At 37.0% G+C, this 26,790-nt stretch overlaps 1 protein-coding gene across 8 annotated transcripts in view; it reads right to left on the minus strand.

Moving 5' to 3' along the window:
* The window catches only part of ADGRL3 (adhesion G protein-coupled receptor L3), a 1,168,212-nt gene that overhangs the window by 221,950 nt on the left and 919,472 nt on the right, over positions 1-26,790 (minus strand). For all 8 annotated transcript variants that reach the window (XM_075544262.1, XM_075544264.1, XM_075544263.1 and 5 more), the window contains one exon: positions 12,475-12,643. In XM_075544262.1, the coding sequence (XP_075400377.1) occupies positions 12,475-12,643 (169 nt within the window). The remainder of the gene's footprint in view (positions 1-12,474; positions 12,644-26,790) is intronic.

A 26,790-nucleotide genomic window follows, 5' to 3' on the forward strand; every position in this document is an offset into this window, starting at 1 on the left:
CCAGTTGAAATAAATAATACAGGCAAACATCTTTATGACAGTTTCCGCTTCAAGCCAGGATCTCTCTACTATCAGCAATGGTTTCCCTTGTTCAAAGCCCTCTTTGGAATACAGATTGGATTTTTGGCCATACCCTGTCTAAAGCACTGCTGCAAACATTTTTGGAATTTTCCCATGCCTGAGCCCATTGATGCAGCAACTGTATCAATCCATCTTGTTGAGAGTTTTCCTCTTTGTGACCACCCCTTTACTTCAACAAACATGATGTCCTTCTCCAGTGACCGGTCTCTCCTGACAGCATACCCAAAGTGTGTAAGACAAAGTCTTGCCATTCTTGACTCTAAGGAGCACTCTGGCCTGATTTCTCCCAAGACAGATGGGATTGTCCTTTCAGCAGAAGATGGTGATTTCAAGATTCTTCTCCAGCACCACAATTCAAATGTATTCATTCTTACTTGGTCTTCCTTATTCAATATGAACGTCCACGTGTACATGATGCAACGGAGAATACCATGGCCTGGGCCAGGTGTACCTTAACCCTCACAGTAATAGCCTTGCTCTTTAATACTGCACAGAAATCTTGTGAAACTACCTAATTCAAAATGTCCTTTGATCTCTTCACTGCTGCTTCCATGAGCACTGATTATGGATCTATGTAAGACAAAATTTTTGACAACTTCAATCTTTTCTCCATACATCATGATGTTACCTACTGGTGCAAATGTGAGGATTTTGATCTTCCTTACAGCGGGTTGTAGTCCATACTGAAGGTTAGACTACTTGATCTTCATCATCAAGTTCTTCATGTCCTCCTCATTTTCAGCAAGCAATATTGTGTCACCTGCATATCACAGGTTGTTAATAAGCCTTCCTCTGATCCTGATGCCACGCTCTTTTTCATATGATCCATCTTCTCTCATGCTTTGCTCAGAATACAGATTTAACATGTCTAGTGAGAGGGTACAGCGCTGACACACACCTTTCCTGATTTGAAACCATGCAGCATGCCCTTGTCATGTTTGTATGACTGTCTCTTGATCCACGTACAAGCTCCCCATGAGCACAATGACATTTTCTGGTGTTCCCGTCCTTCTCAAGGATATTCATAGGTTTTTATGCTCCACACAGTCGACTGCCTTTGCTCAGTCAATGAAACACAAGTAGACACCTTTCTGGTGTTCTCTGCTTTGAGCCAAGACCCATCTGACATCAGCAATGATGTCCTTTGTTCTGAATCTGCCCTGACTTCTGAGAGTTCCCTGTCACTGTGCTGCTCCAACTGTTGTTGGATAGTCTCAAGCAAAATGTCAATCATGTGTGAGCATTATGTTGGGCCATCTTTTTTTGGAATAGGAACAAATATGATTCTCTTCCAGTTAGTTGGCCAAGTAGCTGTTTTCCAAATTCCCTGGCATAGAAGAGCGAGTGCTTCCTGTGTTTCTTCAGCTTTGCTGAAACATTTTAATTCCATTAATTCCTGGGCCCTTGCTTTTGGCTAATGCATTCCAGGCAGTATGAACTTATTCCTTCAGCAACCAATGACTTGTTCACAGCAAGTCCCTTTTCAACTACACAAAAGGCAACTATACCCATGGACGTCCCCAGATGGAATATGAAGAAATCAAATTGATTACATCTGTATGAAGACATGATGGAGGCACTCGATATCAGCAGCTAAAACCAGACCAGGGACTAACTGTGGAACAGACTGTCAATTGCTCGTATGTAAGTTTAGGATAAAGCTGAAGAAAATTAAAACAATTCCACAAGAGTCAAAACCTTGAGTCTATCCCATTTGAATTCCAAGACCATCTCAAGAACAGATTTGATGCATTGAACACTAAGGACAGAAAACCTGCTGAGCTCGGCAAGACATCAAGACCATCAGTCATGAAGAAAGCAAATCGTCATTAAAAAGAGAGGAACAAAGAAAATATATAGCAGCTGGGGTCTTAAAGGCTTGCAGGTAAACAAGCAGCCATCTAGCTCAGAAGCAACAAAGCCCACATGGAAGAAGCACACCAGCCTGTGTGGTCATGAAGTGTTGAAAGGAGCTGGTATCAGGCATCAAAGAACAAAAAAATGATGTCATTGTAAATGAAGGTGATTGCAGAGTGAAGCCCCAAAGCCCATCTGTAGGCAATTGGACGCCCCCTTACAGAAGGGTTTCGGGGAGGAGACGAGCCAGTCGGGGTAAAGAGTAACAATGATGAAACATACAACTTTCCTCTAGTTCTTAAATGCTTCCCCCCCCATCATTATCCCAATTCTACCTTACAAATCTGGCTAAACCAGAGGATGTACACTGGTACAGATAGGAACTGGAAACACAGGGAATCCAGGACAGATGATCCCTTCAGGACTAGTTGTGTGAGTGGCGATACTGGGAGGGTAGAGGGAAAGTGGGGTAGAAAGGAGGAAATGATTACAATGTCTACATATAACCTCCTCCCTGGGGGATAGACAACAGATAAGGGGGTGAAGGGAGACGTCACACAGTATAAATTATGGCAAAATAATAATTTATAAATTATCAAGGGTTCATGAGGAAGTGGGAAGCAATGGGGAAAATGAGGAGCTGATATCAACGACTCAAGTAGAAAGCAACTGTTTTGAGAATGATGATGGCAACAAATGTAAAAATGTGCTTGACAGAATGGATGTATGGATGGATTGTGATAAGAGTTGAATGAGCCCCCAATAAAATGATTTAAAAACAAAACAGGTTTGGGGTTTTCTTCCGCATAGCTTACACACAATCGAATGTATACACTCGCATACAATTCTGTTGGATCATCTTTCTTTGAAACGGGCTTGTTATGTGCCATCTAGTTGGTTCTGACTCATAGCAACCATATGCACCACAGAACAAAATACTGCCTGGTCCTGCACCATATTCACAATTGTTCCTATATTTGAGCCCATTGTTGTAGCCACCGTGTCCATCAATCACTGTTAGTGTCTTTCTCTTTATTGCTGGCCCTCCACTTTACCAAACAGGATGTCCATCTCCAGAGACTGGTCTCTCCTGACATGTCCAAAGTATGTCACATGAAGTCTTGCCATCCTTGCCTCTAAGGTACACTCTGGCCTTACTTCTTGCAAGACACACAGAGAGGTCCTTCCTTTGAGCAGTCCATGCATGGGATTTTCCATAGTCTCTGCCACCACATTTGACATTCTTCTTCATTTCCCAACCTTCCTCCCACCCCCCGTGTTGCTTAGGTAGTTGTCTTTAAATTTCTTGATATGGATAAGGCGGCAATACCTGTTCTGTACCTTTTTGCTGAAACGTGTAGATTCTTCATCACATGCTGCCTCTTAAAAAGGCTGACTGTTGACTGATCCCTTTTGGTACAGTAACTGTGTGTATTCCTTCCATAGCTCTCCCCCTTCTTTCTTTCTCCCCAGGTGGGTGGGGGGATAGGAGATGCTCTCTCCAACTTTCAATATCTTGCCCACAGAGTCATTGGTGTTGCACCACAAAGCTTAAATTCCTTGTCCAGTTTTTCAAGCTTGAGAAATGTCTAGTATGTCTTTTCTTTTAGCTTTCTAACTCCATGTATTGCACATTTCATTAACAATATTTTACTATCTTCTCAATCCACTCTTAATTTTTTTCTAATAATTCCTTTATTTCAACACATCTTCCATTTACTTTAACTACTGTGCACTCAAGACAAAGCTTCAGAATCTATTCTGACATCCACTTTAATCATTTTTTTCTTCATTCTTTCCTGTTCTATTGATGATCTTTGGGTTTATTTATGTGTGATATCTTTGATAACATCCACAACTTGCCTTGTCTTCGTCATTAGTGCTCAATGGGCTAACTGTATCTTTAAGATAGTTTCTAAGTTCACTTGTGATACACTAAAAGTCATACTTTGATTCCCATGGACTTGCTTTAATTCTCTTCAGCTTTAACTTTGACTTGCATGTGAGTAATTTATCATCTGTTCCATAGGTTTCCCCCACCTCAGTTTTCATATTTAAGTTATCCATCAACTATTTACACTGATTTGATTCCTGTACATTACCTCCAGTCACCGTCAAATAGTATTTGCCATGTGCAAGTTGTTGGTTAGATAGAATTGCAACATTCTATCTTTGATTTCTGCCATCAATTCCATCAAGCCTATATCATCTATTTTCTGTTTCCAACTTTAACATATCAACATCAGTATTTATTGATGTCTCTCTCTCTCTCTCTTTTTTAATTGATGTCTCTTAATTGCATGTATGATCAAGCTCAGACTACAGAAGTTGGTAAAAATGTTAAAGTTCTTCATTTTGTCATTGGTGGTGTGTTCATAAATTTGAAACATAGAAGTATTAACTTCTCTTCCTTATAGACATATGGATATTATTCTATCATTTTCAGCATCATACCTCTGGAACTATGAAATGTTCTTTTTAATGATGAACGTGATGCCATTCTTCTCTATGTGTCACTCCAGACATAGATTTAAAATGACCAGGACCAGTCCATTTCAGTTCACTAAGGCCTAAGACATCAGTCTTCATGTGTTCATGTTTTACTTACAATTGTCTGATACCAATACTTCATATAGTCCACGTTTCAGGTGTTCATGCATGCTTTTTGAGTACTGCCAATTTAGCAAGTGAACGTCCGGAGACTTGTCTGCAGACCATGCTTTCAGGGTCGGCTCTACTTGCGGGGGGAGATTTCCCTTCGTCATAATCTCAGTAACTTCCAACCGGAGGCTTCATTCCAGCACTGTTCCTGACCTGTGACCTCAAGAGAGATCCTTTCAACATTCAAAATAAATGTGATTTATATTCCTTATGGAGTTACTCATTAAATTTGTATCCTGGGTGTACTCGAAACGTGAAGAGAAAAATCATATAAACTTGTTTGAGTTGATGTTCTTTAAATAAATATATATTTCAAATATTTAATGGGATATTTATCATGTTTCACTCTTTTGCATTATTATTTGATGAAACGAGATAAAAGAAATTAATCAGTGATTCTACTAAGCATGTTGTCTTTCTGAAGGGATATCAGATGGACTATTCATCAATAGAATTACATTATAATTTAGAGCTCTCTGTATATTACCCTTAAATATTTAAATATATGTGATGTCACATAGATATATGATTTATGATAATACGATATTTCATAATTTTGGACATGATATTTTATATAATTTCAGTTAAAACAGTTTTGTAAACATACTCATCTTTGAACAGTTACTTAGAATGAAGAACAAAAATAATATAAATAATGTAGTAACATTATTATATACATTTAATATTGTAGAGTTTATTTGTCAAAGTCAGAGACAGAATGAAATAGAATTCATATTTTATAGAGGTCCTCATATTTGTTTATGTGGATTGGGTGCACAGCAGCATGGATGTGAAACACCTTCGGGAGTTAGGGTGAACAAAAAAAGCTTATACGAGAAGAACAAGTCAGAGCAAAGCTTCATAAAATAATTTGGAGTTAGTCACTTCAAAGGGTGACATTGGAATAATGGGTAAAGGATGAGCGAGGAAAGGCATTGAGAGGTAGAGGCCAATGTGCACAAACAGAAGATGCTGAGCATGACATGCTAATCTGTATCTGTTTCTGCTCTAGAAACAAAGGCTCAGAGAATAAGATTGCCTGATGCACAACATAAACATTCATGATATTTTTCTCTTTATCTGAAATAAAAGTTATAGATAGCATTTGAAAAGGCTTAAAATAATCCCTACCCAAAGATACTATAATTTTTTCCTCAATAAGTTGCTTGAACTTCTTTAAGCAGAAAAGCTTCGGTCATCGCTCTCCTCTACCTCTCAGCTTTTCGTCCTTAATTCACTCAACCGGCAGTATTTCTCTTTGTGGAAGACATCATTTTTTTTAATGAAGTAAGTTTAATATGAACAAATATATTAGCTGATATGAGAGGGAAAAAAACAAACAGAGAAAGAATAAGAGAGAGGAGAAGAGACAGAAAAGAAATAGAAGCAGATCCCATCCTGTCACAAAGGCTGGGATGTAAAAATCCCAGGCATTCATCCTGAGACATTTGCACGTTTCAAGGCAGGATAAATATTCTGCAATGACTGTATACACAGCTAGAACTTTGGCGATGGCAAGTCCTACATTCACTCTGTCACTTACTGAGTCACTATGCTGACATTACTGTGCTGGGATTGGATTTGAAATGGAAAGCATGTGCTTTAAAAATAAGAAAGCAAAATATAATGGACCATATCCACGATACAGTTTTCCTAAAATTACCATAAAAGTTATTCAACTACTCCATCTTTTGTTTATGTAAACATTCTATTTGGTATCATGATACTCAATCTTAATTAGCCCTAATTACATAAGAGTATCTTATTAGCTCACAGAGCTGTTTTTCTAGACTAATGACGAGAATATATTTACCAATATAACATTTCATTTATAGTCTAATAATACAATAATAAACTAATTAAAATCATAAAACACTGAGAGTATATCCAAACCTGGCTCCATAACAAATGAAAGTGTAAACAATCCAGTGTCATTAGCAGAGCACTGGTGGCATAGTGGTTACATATTGGACTGCTAACCACAAGGTCAGCAGTTTGAAACCACCAAGTTCTCCACAGGAGAAAAATGAGGCTTTCCATTCCCATAAAGGCTTAGTCTCAGGCCTGCCCTGTAGGGTCACTATGAGTCAAAATGGACCCTAAGATCGAGAGTTGTTTTGTTTGTCTTTTCAGAAGAAAAATTACTGACAATCATGAAAATTGGATACTCAGAGAATTATTGAAAACACAAAGTATGCTTTTATTATGAGTTAAATCTATCCATAAAGAATCTAATAAATTCCTAGAAACTAAAGCATAGAATACTTTCTTTATTTCTCTCATCTAACAATATGTACCTACACATTGTTGGTGGTAGTAATTGCCATTGAGTCATTTCCAATTAATGGCAATTCATGTGGTGTATTGTTGAAATCAAGCACATGACCTACAAAATAATCCTGATACTATTTCTGAAATTTCAAAGGAAAAATCCTGAGCTTTTTTGGAAAAGAAATAACCATCCCATGTTTTCTACATTCTCTGATGTCCCTCACACCAAATAAAAGTGCTACCAAATTTTTAAATATTCAAAAAGAGAATGAAAGATGCGTATACATACTATTTGGTCTTATAAATCATAAAGGTAAAGTTCTAAATCATGTCTGGAAGACATTTTCATATAGATCAAGAAAGTAGAAATTTTAGGCTTCCTAGTTCAAGAAGTACTACCAACAGTTTTATATAGATACTAATTTTCAAATTAATATGTAAATACTCAGAAATCCAACAACCATCCTTGGTTTGCAGGCTGGCCAAATGAAGGTGACTGGCCAAACATGGACCACAATTGATAGCTTGTTGACGTCTGTTTGAATAAACAACAAAATTTAGCTTTGTGATGTCTATAAATATATTTTGAAATTTAACTTAACTATACAAGGGTAAGTTTAAAAAACCATCAATGAGAAACAGCAGCATTGACACTAGGGTGCCAGGTCATGTGTGCATGGGTTTGCAATCAGTGGATGAGAGCAGACAAGTGCTCTCAGAAATAGTCTCCTTACTATCAATCAGTCCAGGAGCCCGGAGGGCACAGTGGTGAACGGTTGGGTGCAATCCATGAGATTGCCAGTTGGCAACCACCAGCAGCTCCTCAGGAGAGGCAGGGCTTTCTACACCTAAAAGATGTTCCCCTCCTGAGACCCACAGGAGCAGTTCGACCACAGTTAGTCGTTTTAGCCAGTATGTACTGGAGGAGGCTCAATGAGAGAATGAGTGAGTGAGTGAGTGAGTGAGTGAGTGAGTGAGTGAGTGAGTGAATGAGTGAGTGTTGAAAGTTTTGAAGTCAAAATTACATTTTAAACAAAAGTCAAGGAGTCATCTCCCCAAATTATTGAAGCTTTGACACAAGTGTGCTGGACTTCTGCCCCATGTGCTGTTTTCACAGGTATCACACATTTAAGAACCACACCCAAGCCAAGGAACCTCAGGGGAACAGTGGGTCATGCACTGAGCTGTGAACCTCTAAAGTCTTACACTGTCAGAACCCCAAAGGGACAGATCTACCCCATCCCACAGGGCTCTATGAAATCCACATGACAGTGATCCATTTGAGGAGAAGGCCAGGTAGTTTGGTAAAGTGAGGGGGGGCAGCGAAAAAGCGGAAGGCCCCCAACAAGATGGATTGACACAGGGGCCTCAACAAAGGGCTCAAGCGCAGGAACAGGCCCTGGCAGTGTTTCCTTCATTTGCTCATTGGGTTGCTATGCGTCAGAACCAACTCGATGGCACCTAACAATAACAAAAGTAAACAAATATATGTGACCACAATAATTGATGTATAAGGTTCAAGAAAGTGTTTTCTAATGTGTAGGAAATATATTTACTTTAAAAATTTAAAACTTTAGGTTAAAATTGCTGTGTAATTTTCTAGGGAAAACTTACTGCAAATAAAACTTACTACACTTCAAAATGTTCTTGAAATTTAGGATAACACATATTCCCTTGTTTTCATGAATAAATGCTACCTTTTCCTGATTATAGTCCCATCTTTTTACTTTTGTTCTATATCAGCTGTGGCTTTGTTTTATCTACAGCTAATTTAATATATTATCCCCAAGTGCTCAGTTTTCCTGGATTCCTTGAATTATTTATGGCACTGATCACTATCTACTTCGTGGCCTTTCTTGCACCATTAATCTGTCTTGATTCCCTTTCTTCTCCTCTAAAGCACTTTGTCTTGTAGCTCTGTCCTTGTCCAACACTCATATGTCTCCTGTTCTTTAAAGTCATCGGATGTGACAGGATACTGGCTGCTTGAGACACTCTAGCTTTCCTTATGGGCTACAAAAAACAACTGTCTTCTTAGTTTCCTTTTACACTTAGGCAGTGCCATGAAGTGAGTCCTAGATGACTGTGTGTGTGTGAGAGAGACATGAACCACTCCTAGACCTTTTGCACGAAACCTTCTCTTTACCAGACGGCCCGCTGGATATTAGCCCTCAAGGTGCATTTGCTGAGTTGGTGGCAGGTACAGTAGATTAGGTCTATTTATAGAGCATCCTCATTATTTAGACCATGAATGAAAAAACAATATATCCTATAAGTGAAGTCATCACAATGAGGTGATTTTCAGCTGTCACAATTATGTAACGTATAGGCTAAATATTTATGAGCATTTATGCATTCTAATATAATGTCTTTCTAAGGTCAGTTCTAATCAATTCAATGAAATAGCTTCCATTTTAAGCCATCTTTTCTGTCATCTAGATTAACAGGTCTTATGCTTCATATAGTTGTGGTCATGTCAAAATATTTCAGGTAACTACCACCAACTAAAATTGAAACCGAATAAAATATGACTTATCTTAGCAAGTCTGTTTCAGACCTCACTTATCCTCTCAAAGCAGAAATTCTAGAGATAGACAGTTTTACCATTTACACTTTACCCAATTTTCCTAAGAAAAATGATAGGTTTTGATGTTTCTTAGGAATAGTTTTCACATTTTGTCACTTAATTTCCAGACATATTTCTTTTAATAGTTCATTAAAAAGCTATAAAACTCCAGTTCTACAATTTATGATTTTATTAGCCTATGAAATATATTAAATGCAACACCTTATTGGAACAAAGTAAAACTTAGTTTCATAGTCAACGTGTTTTAATGTTTATGCTGATCATGACTATCTAAGGCATGCCTCATTTCCAACATAAAACACTGTATAGTTAAGAAGTCTTCTTACTCACTCATGGGTCATGCTCATTATTTCAATATAGAGCTTACTTACTGGACCCATGTCGTAAGATACCGAAATTTTATCACATTCCAAATGCCTGTTTTGAGCAATGCATATGTGGAGAGAATAGGGCCCAAAATTTATAAAAGGAAAAAAAAATTTTAAATAACAGAAATAAAGGCTATTTTATGAAATGATCAATGAAGAATGAAATGAAAAACTAAATTTATAAACTCTTACTCTGTTCTCAGATTATTCTTAGAAGGTAACACATATCAATTTCAATAATTTTCAAAATAACTGTGAGAGAATTATAAAGTCTTTCTATCATCCAAATGACACATGAGAAAACTGTGGTATGAAGAAGTTAGTTAATTAACATCCACAGTCATATATGATTTTAAGTACTAGAACTTGGATTTGAATCCAGGTAATCTGGCTTTGTGGATTAAGTAATCAGAGCTTTATGTAGCATGTTGTAAAAAATAATAAAACAGGAAAATCTATCTAGGAGTGCTTTTTGGCAATGTAATATTTAGTTGCCAAAATAAAGTTATAAATAAACCATGTTGTATTTCCCTACAGATCTAAAAAAAAAATTAAGTAGGCCCAAGCAAATATTTAAACAATATCCAATTATTGGTATTATAAATATTTTAAAAGTTTATAAATATAGAGAATGAAATAGAATCGGTTATTATAGCCCTTCTGGCCATAATTCCTTATGTAATATATTATAATTCTGTATTTATACTTGTGGCTATGATTCCATTTTGTTTGCTTATTTATGTTAATGGTTTAATGGCATATCATTTACCTCTCCTACTAGTCAATAGTTCATTCACATTAAGAAGAGCTTCACAATCAATCTTCACCACTGTCAATTTTAGAACATGGTCTTCATTCTGCACTCATTGTTCTCAGCTCTCTATTTCCCCCCCAAATCCCCTGTTAAGCTGCCAAGGAACCACTAATTCAGTTATTGTCTCAATACATTTACCTCACTTGGAGTTCATGTACTAGACAAAAATTAAAGCAAAAACAAAAACCGATCTAGCAGCAATAACAAAGGCAGATAAAAGCCTCAATTAAAAAGAAAGCATAAAATACCGAAAACCAGAACACATTTGAAATAGATTAAAAGGGACCTCAAATTATAAGGGATTAAATTGTAACCTTACTGCATCTGCAGTAATCTACTTTCTGTTGCATTCTGCACGAACCAAACCAAACCAAACCAAACCCATTGTCATCAAGTAGATGCTGTCTCATAGCTACCCTACATGGGTGGGATAAGGCGCCCTGATGGTGTAGTGGTTACAATTGGGCTGCTATCCTCCTGGCCTGCAGGTCAAACCCACCAGCAGCTCCTCAGGAGAAAGACTGGCTTTCTACTTCCCTAAACAATTGCAATCTTGGAAACCCACCGAGGGTCACTCTGAGTTGGCATTAATTGGAAAGCGGAGAGGGGTGAAGTTCAATCCTGGCCTGAGCAGAAGATGTGAACCAAGTCTTGCCCACTGCTTCCTTGGGGCCATCTTTAAGGCTACTTGGTAAGGTTGGTTCTTAAAGCGGATGCCCCAAACTTCTGTGATACAGTGAGAGGGCGCTGCTCCCAGATGCTTTCGAGATTGTGGTCAAAGCAGTACTGAGACCACGGAAACTGTCTCCTCACTTGATCTGACACTTGAAGACTGTGAGGCGGGATGAGCTGCTTCCTGGCCCAAGCAGGGAAAGGCCAAAGGACCGTGTGGCTGCAAGGCCGAGGACTGGAGAAAGACTTGGAGACTGGCTCAGGAGAGGTGTTGCTCTGAATTAAGGAGTGTCTCCTTCCTGTTTGCTGTTCCTGACTTATGGTAAGTTACTAACTTCTCTAAGGTTGTTCTTAGATGTCATAGTGATCAGAATGAAGCAATGCCCAGTCCTGCACCATTCTCACAAGCATTCCTAAATTAAGCGCAAATTTCACTAATAAGCGCCCTTAATGGCGGGGACTGCCTTTAAGTTCTCTATAGCCATTACAACGCATTATTGAGTCCGCTATAGACCTGGAGTGAAATAAGTAAAACATAATGGACAGTGGAGGTTTGCCTGACCACTGCCTCTGGTAATAGGGAAACCAGATATGTCCACTTCCACTTCCATGTTTACTGTAGAGATCATTAGATAGTCCATAATGCATCAAAAACTATTGATTTATACTATTTTATCTGTAAATATCTAAATATTCGTATGATGGGTCTTCATAAAGTACATGGAAAAAATAGAAATAAAAGATAATGGAATTTTCCCACCATTTACTTAAAACTCGTATGTGTGTGTGTTTGTGTTTGTACTCTGTGTTCTGACATGTAAATGCAGAGACTCCATGATGTCTTGAAAAAGAATTAAAACACAATTTACAATTTATATATGTTGAAGACCAAAGCTGACAAAAACATTATAAGGTCAAACCTAGAAGAAAATGACTCTTGTGTGTTGTCCACATCATAAAATATTCTGCTTTAGATTTTACTGTTAAATTCCATCATCAACCCTTATGCTACTATTTGTGTTTATTCTTTTTCCTTGACTATTATTAGAAATAATAATACCATTGTCATAGAAACAAAGAAACCAGGGGTGATACATGAGCATTTTTGTTTTGCTCTGATGATACGTATGCCATTTTTTCTTGACTATGGAAGTCCAGCTTACCTTCTTCTGTAGGACACAATGGAAAATGAATATAAACATTCCCTGTAGAGAATTGAAAATGGTGAAGAGATACGCCATGATGACTGTGCTTTCATTAATATACATGAGTCCAAAGGCCCAGGTCAGTCCTAAGAGGCAGAGAAGAGCTATTGCACCTATAACCCACGACCTGGAAAGAGAAGGAAAATTTAAGAGTTGTCAGATACTTGATCTTTATCAATACAAGTTTATCAGTCAACAATATTGACACTGTAAAAAATGCGGTCAGTTATATTGACAGAAGATGCAAGACAGTGGTGTAAGTACTTTAAGAATTTAATGGGACTACACATTTTCAAGCTTGAGGAGATAGATGTGAATGAAATGTTATGGGCACAGAAATCTTTATAAGCTAAAGCAAATTGTACCATAAATTATTCCTGTATTTGCATCACATAAGCACATATGCAAATGATATGGAGATGTTATTACCGTGAATGGCAAGGAAAAAAATGTCTGTATAGCTAGGTTTGTCTCCAATGGTTTCAATGTATGATAAAACATATTTGAATGGAATATCTCCCTTGTGTTTAATCTGATGTATTCTTAGCCTATTTTTCCAAATTTTCTACTTATCCATACAAGTGTGGAAAAATATAACTAACTTACTTATAAAAACCTACATCAGAAGGAATAAGTATTATAAATACATGTATAAATTTTAAAGGTTCTAATAATCTAATTCTATAGTTAAGTAAAACAAATCTGAGGTATAGTGGATGGGGTCAAAAACATCCCCTCGCATCAATATCTACTTTGAGCACTTTAATGTTAGAAGTGTCATTAAACTATATTCTGGAAATCAGGTCCTTGGAAACTCTGCTGAGAAGAAGTTTATAGGCCCAGGGCCTCTTCATCTCTTTTTGAACTTAAACTCAAAAGAGGAAATGAAGCTGAGAATGGTGATGGAGTGGTATGAGTAAGCGGTCTTGAAGGGAAACAAATTTTCACTCTCATTCCATTCTCTTAGTTTCCTCCAAACTGATATTTACAATGGTTATAAACAGGTCACACAAGTCCAAAGGATTTTTGTGTGTGTGTGTTATTTATTTATTATAATATAAAATAGATTCTTTCACTAAATGGGAATCAAATGAATGAATCTGGAATCCTTTCCAAGTCCTCTCAAGTTAAATGGAAGAATATGAATCTACCATTCTAGATCTCTATACACTCGTGTATTTATACGTTTCTTTCCCAGACCCCCTTCCCTGAACAGAGTGAACTAATGTCTTTTCAGGGCTCTGTTATCCTCTGCTTACATTTTGGGAATTGAAACTGCAAATTAAGGGGGGAAATCTTCTAAACTAAGTTAAAGTCCCAAAGTAGTAAGTTTCTAAAGTCTTATTAGAATTGAGCTCAATTAGTTAGTTTTTTTATCTTACAATCATTAGACTGTGTTTGAAGTCCAAGTACTCACTACATTTATTCTGTTAAATTTAAAGCTCTCTCATTCTTGAACAAAGAGTCCTCAGTGGAGTCTGTGGGAAATATGCTTACTTCTATGAATTAGGAAGTATCCTAAATATTCATATTTTGTGCTACATATTCAGAGAAATAAAGACTTTCGAGGCAAAGCAATCATCTCTGACAGACATTGGAAAAAGGAAAAATGGGAATAAATGCCATTAAATCAAGGCAAAATTGCCATTTCGCTTGGAAGTAAAATGATGGGATAAAATATTCATGTCAGCTGTTATTCACCAGATAATGCATGATGGAGTCATGGGATATTAAGCTACAAAAAGCTGCAACAAGCACCAATCCTAAAAAAATAAATGAGCAAGAGCATGACAAAGTAAGTGAAATGGCGCTCCATCAAATGAAACAAAGGACTCTTCACCAGAAGAACAAACTGAAAGTCACCCTTAGGTCACCAATCTTAGCTTATTGTTTGTTGTAGGATGTGGACTTCGAAAAGGCACATAGACAAGAAGTCCAAATATGAGCACATATGCTTACTTTTTATTAGATTAGTACAGACTTGCAGCTTTGGTTCAGAAATTTATAGGATATAGTCATAAAAACTAGATCATTGGTCGATTGATAGGTGTCACATTTGAAAGGGATCCTGTTTTATGTGTATGATTTAATTTTGGACGAAGGCATTTTTTTCCTTTTGAGTTAATTGAACAGTTCATTAATATTGATTGCTGTCGGAGAGTTTGAAACGCACAAGAGCGTTTTAAGGATATGCCACTACATCACGGAATAATTTTCAATGAATGATGCCCCGGCAAACCACAGGAAGGCAGACGTATGCAGCACAGAGAAACACATCACAATGAAGAGGGGAACTCTACTACAAGCCAAACAAGTCTGTACCACATGGAATCGCTATTACTGTTGCATTGAGTTCAGGTGGTATCCAATTAAAAGAGGTGATGCAGAATTTGTTGGCAATGCACCTGGTGCATATTTATTCTGCATAAAAATTGTACGCCTGAGTCTTTTCCTGCACAGTTTGCTCTTCTGCCTCAATGTGAATGACAGAAGCTCTAGTGATTTTTCAGTACTGATCTGACAGCTGGTTCATGGGACCACACTGATAAATGGAATTTATCAGCCATTCAGGTCATTCTTACTTGATGAAGGGTCTGTTATCCTCATAGCTAAAGAATGCATAGACATAAAGACAAGAACACCAACATTAGCATTTTATGACAAAGAATTTCATATGAAAAATACTATCCTGGTCCCCAAAGGCCTCTGTCCCCCATCTTCCTAAAAGGTATAATAACATCTTTTCCATTATATCCACAAGGTAAATCCTAAAGTCATCATATACCTCCTTAAATACGAAGGAACAAAATCAGTTTTACAATATTGAGATATTCCTTATGAGACTCAGGAAACCAGTTTCTTTTTTCATCGTGTGCTCATATTCCTTGCGACTTGGCAGAGACATTCATCTTAGAGATCGTATTTCTCTGGAGAATGAGGAATCTTATGAGCAATTTGGAATAGGCTTGGGGGTATACTTAAAATGACAGATTTCATGTCTCATAAGGTACTCTGTAATATCAGCAGGTAAGATTACTTAATTATGGACAGTAGGCTTCTAAGTAATTTTAACTCTTAAATTACAAACCTGAGTTGAATTTGAATATCATAATAGTTTGAAAATAATCACTCTTGACTACTTTAAAACTTTTAGTGTGTATTATATTTTATAATTTATTTTATTAATCTGTGTCCCATTTTATTCCACTGTCCCATTAGCAACATGTTAGAAAACATTCTGAGTTCCCACTCAGATTACTGTGATAGAACTGGGGGCAGTGGGGGCGGGCAGTGATGAAAGAAAAACCTCATCCCTTGTTTCTTTTTTCCTCTGAGAATATAGAGTTATTACTAATTGGAATTTTATATTAATCATATACATGTTCTTAGAAAGGTCCCAAATATTAAGCATTTTGCCTAAAGAGAATTACTAGAAAAAAACAAAACCAAATCACTTTCACAAATGAAATGGTAAAAAATGGAATGAGAACCGGGATCTTGAAGCCAGATTGCCTCAGATATCCTGATTCAACCACTTAATAGCACTTGATATGATGGAAAAATTAATTAATCTTCAGTTGTGTCAGTTTACATAATTATAAAGTGTGGATAATAAATTATTGTGTATGAAGTTTTCAGAACTGTACCTGACACATATTAAGTGCTTAATAAATAATAGTAAAGAATAAAACATTAAATATAAAAATAGAGGCTAATTAATGTTATTTGAAAGTTTTTAGGAGTAATACAATGGAGTAAAGATGTGGCCATACATGTTCATATGTAAAGAAGAAAGTGATTAGAACTATGATCTTGAATACATGTAGCTGTTCAAATAACACACAAAGCTTATTCCAAGTGTTTAAAAGATTCTCACATCTAATAGCTTCCCTACTGAATATTCATATAACATTACCATCTTCACAGAAATTCTACTGGACATCAAAATAGAGTTTTAAGCCTCAAATTGAAATCCTAAGAGATATTTAAACAGTACCATAGATTTTGAAATATACAGAAGAATTTCTGATAAATTATGTTATTTTAGAATTTTTGAACCGTGCTTAGGAAGACAATCTTCTACTTATATCAATATTTAAAAACTTATAAAACATGTGATAGTTATTATCTTACACGTATTCTAATTTTACCAGCAAATTTCATACCAATGCCAAATTCACAATTGGAATGATTTTTAATAGTACCATGTGAAGAAGGAAAGTAACACAGGTTAGAAATCGGGTTACATTTGAAAAATGATGAACAAAAACTGCTAGAGTGACATATTTTGTGTTTAACATGAAATAACAAAAATAAATAGAAGAGTGAAACTTTGTTTTTGTTGTCCATTGCAGGATCAGTCGGTACCCTCAGTCAAAACCAATTATTTCCAGCTTCACTTCAGTTAGCTGTACCTATGTGCTAGTGGGTGACACCAAGGGTGTGAGCAGATACGAATTGTGACATTTATGGTCTTGTCATTTAAAATATTGGAATTGGTTCCCCATAATTATTTTCTCCTTCCCATTGACTAGAAAAGGTACCATTTGAGACTTAAGTTTAGAAAATGAAGCTGTTTATTGGTGTGGAGTCACTGTAGCAGCTCTTAACTATCTGTGAAGTAACAATAAAAGTCCATTTCAACAAAATCCCCCTTGAGGTTGTAAGACTAAAACAATTTCACTACTTGGTTAAATATTTTAAAAACACATGGATATAAAGGCCTTCAATGTCATTCGCCAATGTTAACAGAAGCTTATGTAGAGTATTTGTGATTATAAATGGTACTTTATTGAAGGTGAAAGTAATATTTTGCACATACAGTTTTCAAGACAAATATATAATTTTCTTTGAAAAGTATATTTTTCCAAACCATTATTTTATTAACCTATCCTTACTGATATCTGGGGTTAAAAGATGCATTTAGCCATGAGTTTCATAAAATCATCTATAATAGTTAACATTAAAATCAAAATCTCAACTTTTAGGGGTATTTGCCTAAATTGACAACAATTTTGTTTTTATTTATATCCCCAATAACAATTTTATTGCATTTATATGCTAATAAAATCCTGCTTCATGCATACATGATGCTTAGCTTAAAGTAACCTATATTTTCCAGAGAATAGCTAGATATATATCACCTAAAAAAACTATATTTACCTATATATTAAAGTTTTTATGTTGAAAGAAGGCTCATAGTATATCTGTATAGATCACTGATATGGACAGAAATACTTTAAAAAGTTAATCATAGATTATTATTTCTCTGAGTTCATGAGTTATTAAACAGAGTTTTTTGAGTAATATAAAATAAATATCTGCAACATTACAAGAGGTCATTTTTTTAATTGTTTAAAACTTATCTTTATATGACATTTAGAAAGTACAGAATATATATTGAAAGGACATGATGAAAGCCATTCTGCTTTTCATTGTCCAAACAGATCAAGGAAAATGAATATGCTTGCCACAACAGATCAATCCCTATCTGCAGGTTATTGTCACAGTAGATAAAGGAAAATGGGTGGCTTGGGAAGAATTGTTTGTTATTTAACTTCAATATTTATAAATTTTGAGATTTTTTAAATTATTGGGCAATTATTTCCCCCTCTAATTTGGAGGCAGGAGAAGAGCAGGAATTGAGTGTGTTCTAATTTGTACGCTGTTGTCTAGTAAAACATATTTCAAAGTGGGTAGGAGAACTAACATAACCTATATACATCACAATATGCAATTGAATTTACTTTCCTTGGTATTAAGATGAGGGACAAAGAAGAGGCTGACAACTCATGTTAAGATTCTCCATCTCAGAAACTCAATGGAGCAAGTCTGTTCTGTCCTATGAGTCACGATGAGTCACAGTCAATTAAATAAACTTGGGGATTTGGGCATAAAGTCTCTCACCTAAGGAAGACAGAATATTTTTCTCTTCTTAAATTTGGTTTGCATCACTGTGAGACTCAATCAAAGGTAACTTTGGATGAATTTCACAAGAAAAGGTATTTCTCTTTCTTCATACATTCATATATCTATATGCTGAATGGAATTTCCCAATTTTCCCCCCAAAACAACAGGATCCAAAGCAGAAAACTAAGATCAAACAGTCACCTATATTCCTGAGGTTGGCTCCTTAAGAGTTGGTATCAACTTGATGGCAATAAGTTTGATTACATTATTATTATTATTATTATTATTATTTGAATTCTAAAAAGAGCCAGTAGAAACTTAGATCGAAATACATCTTCAGAACTTGTTTAGTGCTTTTTCTCTTTATCACCTTGGGTATAACCCAGTATTTTAAAACAGGAAGAGGTCAAAGGAAGGCCTTTTTGGGATCATAATTCCATAGAAAATATAAAAACTGGAATGAAGAAGAAAATAAATAGCTTTTATTGTATTACTTATCTATTCAAGAGTCTCAGTAGACAACAGAGAATTGTGTTTTCCTGGGGTATGTAATTTATGTTGTGAATTAGATCTTTAATTAAAAAATGGTCTAAAGCCTATGTGAAATACAATTAGAATATCTGCTATCTAATTGGAAGGAGACATTTGCTATAGCGCAGTTGGCACTGTAAGAATTAGAAAACAGTCTAAATGTTTTGTGTTTATGTCCCACTGTGTTGGGAGTGCTCAATAGATTGATTACACTTAAGGTAGCTCTTGACCGATTTATATTCACTTCAAATATAGTTGATATCTGCGGGACTATACTGTCATGGGATTAAATAATTATATTCAATTCTCTTTTTCCTACCACTGTAAGAAGATTAAAAATAAAAGGCATTTAAAATTTTTTGCTGTTCTGAATAAAATATGAATAATGCATCTCTATGTTCGTATATTTAAATCACTAGCATTAGGGATGTTAAACATTCTCTTAAAATGAATCATATAATACTGTTACAAGAATTATAAACAATTCAGAGGATGAAATTCTAAATAAAGCTCATATTGCTATTAAAACACTGCTCTCAAATCTTATTTTGAAAAGTTATATTGCTTCATTTTGTTCATATGAAATGTACTAAGAGGAAGATAGAATAGACCAAATAAAATCTTTAGTTTAGAAAATATCAGAATCATTTTCATTTTCAAGCCATACCATCTCTATAACAATATTAAACAGATTTGAGAACTAACGCAGAGTTTGAACATTTTAATTATGGATCTCACACTGTGGATCATTTAGATATGTACGGAATTAATAAGAATGAGTCTTCCTCTACTCGTGATGTCATGTTGTTCTTCATATAGTCTGGTTTCTCAGAGTATTGACTTATCATACAAATTAAATATGTATGGTGAAAGAATATACCCCTTATTTTAAATCTAATTTTAAATCATGTAAGATCCCCTAGTTCAATTCAAATGATAGTTTTTTGGTTTATGTCACGTTGGGCTAAGTAAATATTATGAATTTTCATGTTCTGAACTGAAAGTAGGCCTATCTGCAGTCCTTTTAACCTAAAAATAAAAATCAAACTTTTCTACTTCTCACATGAAAAAACCCTAAACATAATTAATAAAAATGTGTTTTCAAAAAACCTACATACTAGTTTTAATGTTCCACTAAATGTAATAACTTGACCTTAAAGAAAGGAATAAAACATAGAAGCATATTCAATATGGTATGAAAATTCCTGAAGAACTATACAGTGTATGATAGTTAGCTTTTGTGTCAACTTGGCTGGGTCAAGGTTCTTAGTGGTTTGCAGTTAAGACCCAGTACTCCCTCATGCTAGACTCTCACAATGTAATCAACTCCACTCTGGAATGTGGTATGAGTAGTTGCATAAGGTGAGGGGTACACAAGACCCTTACTTAAATCATAGTCCTAGTGCAATTGGAGTCTCCCAAATGGTGTGGCTTACTTTCTATATTAATGGACGCTTTGGGTAAGCTTGCTTGTTTTTTGTCATGTCTGGATCCTGTGTCCAGATCATTGGTTCTTTGGGCTGAAGCCAACAGCCTGCGGATCCTGGTAGCCATCAAGGGCCTTCTGTCTGACCTACCATTTAACTTACTGGCTTTGGATTCAGTTGCCTCTCCAGTTGCAAACCCGATTGCTGAACCTGTACTCATCCTTGTCTGTAGTAACCAGCCTGTGGTATTCCTGTTGATCTTGGGTCCAACAAGCCCAGAACTACATGAGTAAGGGGAAGTCTCCTGCTTAGCATGGAGCCTTCCTGGACTCAGACTGAACTGGTTCGCTTCTACAACTGTTTACCACTTTATATATATATCACTAGCTTTGTTTCTCTAGCAAAACCAACCTAAGACACAGGTGACTGCAAAAATCATGGAAAAGAAATGCATTACCTTTCAATTCTACTTTTTGGTGAAGTCTTTAATCTTCCTCATATATATCTCTGCTGGATTAACTAATTTTATTGTTAATGACCTTTTAAGAATTTGAAACCTTTAATAGATAAACTAAGTGACAAGATAAGTAGAAATTTGTATTTCTTTCCTATTGAACTGTTATATTGTAATTGATGAAAATGGTGGCTTTAGTCGGTAGCATTTCAGGATCCATAAAACAGAAACAACAAATTGATACATCTACTAAGAGAAGGATATAATTGTCCTTAAGATTTTCAGCTGCTCTTTCCTTGGAAGTGGGAAACCAGCCCTTCTTCATTGTCTTTGCTTAATCTGGTAGCTCCACTGAAACCAGACCCTGCTGGCATTTGAAATACTCGCTTCAAGTGACATAGCTTCAAGCATCACAACAACACACAGGCTACCACAGTACAACAAACTGGCACACTAGTGGGGGCAGCACCTTGCAGTATTCATTCTTTTCTACATAGGGTCCCATGGGTCATCCTAGACTTCATGGCACTTCACAGCAGCTCATAATTACGTTTGAAAATGTTTCCCACCTGGTTATAGGACGCCAGTTCATAAAAGTACCTTACTTCTAGAGTCAATGACTATTTAAAGTCTGTTAATACAAGGCCGATAAAATATGCATGAAAATATAGTACTTTAAGGAATTTGTTGTATGCCTTCAGGATTTTTTTGTTCAACTTAGAAGATACACAAACTTTTAATTTCAGTAACGTAAGCTAAGAAATTAATAACTTTTTGTTATCGTTGCCAAATGTGTTCTGACAGGTTGAATTGCTGTTATACACTTTCTCAGACCATATGGTATCATCACCTCTCTTTGCACCAACTTTCAACAGAAGCATTCATCATACCCCGGCTGTGAATCAACACCTTATTATAAACTGCTTGTAAGAACAACTAAAACATGAGGAAAGCACAACCGAGTCTGTACAACATGTTAGTACTTACTGAAGATTCCCTTACGAAACTAAAGGACACATTTCAAGTAGAAATCAGACAAGCTTAATTCAATTGGGGCATGCCACTTATCTTTTATAAACCTCAGTTTATTCACCTCCACAGTGAATTAAATAATATCACTGTAACGTTTTTAGTTGAATGAAACTAAGGAGGGAATAGTGCATGGTCCCTACATGGTTATCCATCAAGTCTGGCTTTTGAATTGCACTCTGCATTGTTAAACCTATTATTCATGCCAAACTGTGAAAGTCTATTGTAATTTTTCTGGGAAATAATTTGAAATCATATGATATAATTTATGTGAAGAACCAGCTATTTAGAAAAAGAATGAGTCCTATGAAGACTTAATACCTCCTCTCAATTTTAACTTTAATGCAGAATGATTGTGAAATGTAATTGTTCCTAATTAAAAGATCAGAACGCACACAAAATTACCTACTACTGAACGATTTGAAATTGTGGAGATGCTACACCTTCACAGGTTTCCCCCTAGCAAATGACAAGGGTTTGCCAGGCTAACATTCCAACACCATCATGATCAGAAATGAACTTCAATCTTTTTCACTTTGAAAAGGATCCTAGAACAAGGACCTATTTCAATTAGGTCATGAGCACATTCTTTTATTGCACTCGGTCTGTCCTTTTCCTCTTTTACATACTCTCACAAAGCCTTTACACTTATTCCCAGTTTGTACATGTGTGGAAAAATTTATTATTTCATGGTTCAACTAACTATTTATCTGTCTTCCTATATTTATTTGTGATCATAAATAACTGCAATCAACCTAAACATACCATTCTATTGCTAGTGTCTATTGCTCCTTGTCTGTAATGTTTTTTATTTATTTTGTAAATTTTTTATTAAAAAATAAATTATATACCATATATTCATGGTTTCTATTAGCCATAAACTAACTAAATGAAGGCATCATGGTGCTTAAACACTTTAAGAAAATTGAGACTTTTTTTGCAAATTATTATGGACCATATATTCTTTTTGTTAGCTATGAACTAATTATATGGAAGATTCATGGTGATTGAATACTCTGAAACACTTCAAATCTATTTTGTTTACTCTTAATGTTTAGGTAGGACTAATAACCCCAAATATGTTTATGCCCTAATCCTCTGAAAATCTGCAAATATGTTCCCGTAAGGGACAAAATGGATGTGGCAAATGCACTGGATACATGTTTTTGGATGATCTGGAGAGACTGAATCTAAATCACATGAGCACCTAATGTGTGGGAAAGCATTTCTGGACACCATCGGATTGTTGGCAGGAAGAGACATGCGAAGTGAAACTCGACTGTTATCACTAGCTTTGGAGAAGGAAGAAGAATGTTGAGGCAAGGAACACAGTCAGGCTGTAAGGATTTCAGCTGACAGCAAGAAAATGGAGCTCTCAAACCTAAACCACAAGAAAGTCAAGTTTGCTAAATATCTAAACACAGAAATACATCTTCCTTGGAACTTCCAGTAAGGAATACAGACCTGACAATACCTTGATTTTAACTAGGTAAGGGCCTTCCTGAAACTCTAAGCTAAAGACCAGTAAGATAAACAGCTTCCCCCCCCCCTACCTAATCTGGGGTCTTTGTCACAGCAGAAATGGGAAATTCTCAGAAACTCACTGCCATCAGATTGGTTCTCACAGTGGTCCTATCGAACAGTGCATAACTTGGGTATCCAAGATGGTAAATATTTATAGGAGTGGAGAGCTTCTTCATCCTTCTCCCTTGGAGGGATGTGTAGAGATGAACCGCTGACCTTTCAGTAGACAGCCTAAGACATAACCAACTATACCACCAAAGTTCCTTAGGAACCAATACTGATGAACAATGGTTGTAAGTTAGCAATGCATCAAAACATAAAAATGTAATGCATAATTTGCATACCAGTAGATAATAATACTATCAATCGAAAACTTTAAATGTATGGAGGAGAAAGGAAAAAAAGGAATCCTAAAAAATAGAAAGCATGAAGTGAAACTGCTGCAATGATTGAGATATAATTTTAATAATTGAGATATACAGACAATTAATATGGCCATTCTAGCCATAATTCCATATGTTGGGTGTTATAATGCTGTGATCTGTATCTGTAGTTAGAATCCGATTTTCTTTCTTTTTTCTTTTTTTTAGACTCCCCTTTTCAAAGATGTGCTTTGCTGTACTAAGGGAAAGGATTAAAATGGGATTAAGTTCTGACTTTAGCAGAGGGTGTGAACCAAGTCATATCCTTTGTTTCATTGGAGGAAAGGTCTGTTAAGTGACCCAAACTATGTCTCCATCAAAGCCATTCCTCTGCGTATAAGAACCGTCGGGGACCATAGGAAGCGTGTTTGAGCTTCCTGTCTGAAGTGGAAGAGGCTGAGACCAGAGACTGGCCTACAGGTTCAGTGCAGAGACTCTGTGGGACGTTCTCCTCATTTGGCCTGAGACTGTGGTACTGTGAGACAGAGGGAAAGGCAAGCTGGCTTCCTCACCCGCAAAGACAGAAGACAAGCTTTTTGGGGGGTGAGGTGACTATGGCATCTTCCACTGCCTTGAATGATGTTTGATTTTGGAATCATAAGAATAGTACCATGTCTCATCATCAGTTATGAACTTGGGGAAAAAATCGGGGTCGCTTGGAGCTGTTATTTCAAAGCAAGGCATGTTTCCACTAAATGCTCTTTTTCCTGATCAGTCAGAACCCAAGGCAAAAATTTCACAGTGACCCACCCTTCTCATTCCCAAATCTTCTGTTAAAAGTCGCTGAACCAAGCTCCAAGAGAGTCCAGATAACTTCCCCATCTCTTCAGTGTCTGCCATTGGTCTTTGAGCACAACTGCAAGAATTTTGTTGACATTTTCATCCCTTCGGGAATTTGAGAGATGTCTAGAACTAAGTTTGTCATCAATCGACATATCACCTTTTTCGAAATGAGAAAGTGACTCATACACTTGAACTGTTCCCATAGTGCTGTTCATGTAATCCGTGTTCAACATCACAACTGTTTCTTCGGGAATTTTCCCAAGTAGGAAACAACATTTCACAGTCACATTAGGCCATCACAAAAAAAAAAAAAAAACCAAAAAAAAAAATGAGGTTTGAGTGAAACTGATTTTACAAAAACATTCACTGTGGCCAGAGAGAGAACCTTCCCAGGCCATGTCACTGGGTGCACTAACTCAGAGAAAGTTGCTCTATATTTGCCTAGCAGATAAAATGCTTTTGGGGAGGTACTCCCTTGCATACCAGCAATATCAATGCTTTGGATAATAATTATTTGAGTTTTCTAATCATTATACCCATGGCTTGTTTAAAACTCAGTTTTAATGCATAGCTATACTTCTGCCCCCACCAACATGACCACCACAGGTTAGGCATAGGCATAAGAAGGGAGAAGAGCATGGTCGGGGAGTGGGGCTGAGGAGCTCCTTGCAAGAACTGAGCACACAGAATTATGAAGCAAGAGATACCAAGAAGACCCCCGACACCAGCCAGTTCCTTGGACATGCCCCCTCACAGATGGAGGAGATGAAGGAGCAGCAGAAAACAGCTGAACTAGAAAGGTAAATTCAGAAGATTCAGAAAGTACAGCGGCAACTGGGAAGGATCCAACCCGTGTAACTATGGACAGTATCAAGTCAGGGGACACTTTCCCTGACCTCCATGTCACCTGACCTACAGGGTGCTCCAGATGTCTGAGGATCAGACTAAAGGCAGACTAAAGGTGCTCCAGATGTCTAGTAGTCAGACTAAAGGCAGTGGGGGCATCAGTAGCTACCCTGCTAATGAGTCCATGACCCGGGTGGCGGTCAAGGGCACATATCCCAAAGAGGATGCAGTTGACAAAGAAGAAAGAGACAGCTGCCAATGTATTTTACAAGTTGCCCCAGCACTAAACTGGGTGATTGGGCAAGGAACACCACATTGGGAAGGATGGCTGCCGTTGTTACTATCCATGGGCACAGAGGCATTACTGGGGCAGGGCCTCCTGGTACCGGTCAGTTCTTTGCGATGCTGTGACCATACAATGTGTAGCAAGGAGGAAGCCAGCACTCTTTTGATCCTGGGACCTACCCTTGTTCCCTGAAATCAGAAGCTCCCTGCATAACTCAAGTTGAGCAACGCAAGGCTCAGATAAATGATGTATGTGGAGCATGGCCATGGAGACAAGATCAACTGCTAGAGTGTGGGCCATCCACTATCATCCCTGACAACTCCCCGGAGGGTACCAAGTCTGCCCAGAGGAAAGGTAGAACTCTGGCCAAAGCTTGTGGTTATATCCAGGAGCTTGATCCCAGTAAGAACTGCAGAGGCTTGACCAGCTGCAGCTGAACAATGATGTGCTTCAACAGCAGGGAGATGAGAGTCTGCTGCAATGAGCTGCGTTGCAGCACCATGGACATCAAGAATGACAGCCACTAACCGTGGGATTCAGACAATGTCGGCTTATGGTGCCTTGCTGAGAACGGCAGATAGCCCAGGAGTTCCGGGCTCATCCCCTGCCCTATCCTACCCGGCCCATTTCTGGGAGTCATGGAGTATCCAGGAATCATGTCTCTGAACCGAGGTTCTGTGATAGAACAGCCTCCCAGCGTGTGAAATATCGAGCTCCCCCACTGAGCAACTGTTTACTCTTCTTGCAGTGCAAATGTTGTCTTCATGCTAAAATCCCAATCTCACTGCCACTGAGTTGATGCCAAGTCATAGTGATACTATTGGGCAGAGCAGAATTTCCCCCTTGAGTTTCTGAGGAGACTGCAACTGTTTACGGGAGTAGAAATCTTAGTCTTTCCCTCGCAGTTCAGCTGGTGGTTTTGAACAGTTGACTTTTCAGTTTAGCATCCCAACACAGTAACCACTACACCACCATGACTCCTGACACTAAATGGGAGGGCTTGTCCTGTCCTCGTTTAGAGAGAGCGGCAGGGATCTTCTGACTGGGGACACCATGCCTTCT

Source organism: Tenrec ecaudatus, chromosome 3 (assembly GCF_050624435.1).
Source record: "Tenrec ecaudatus isolate mTenEca1 chromosome 3, mTenEca1.hap1, whole genome shotgun sequence".
Taxonomy (NCBI): Eukaryota; Metazoa; Chordata; class Mammalia; order Afrosoricida; family Tenrecidae; genus Tenrec; species Tenrec ecaudatus.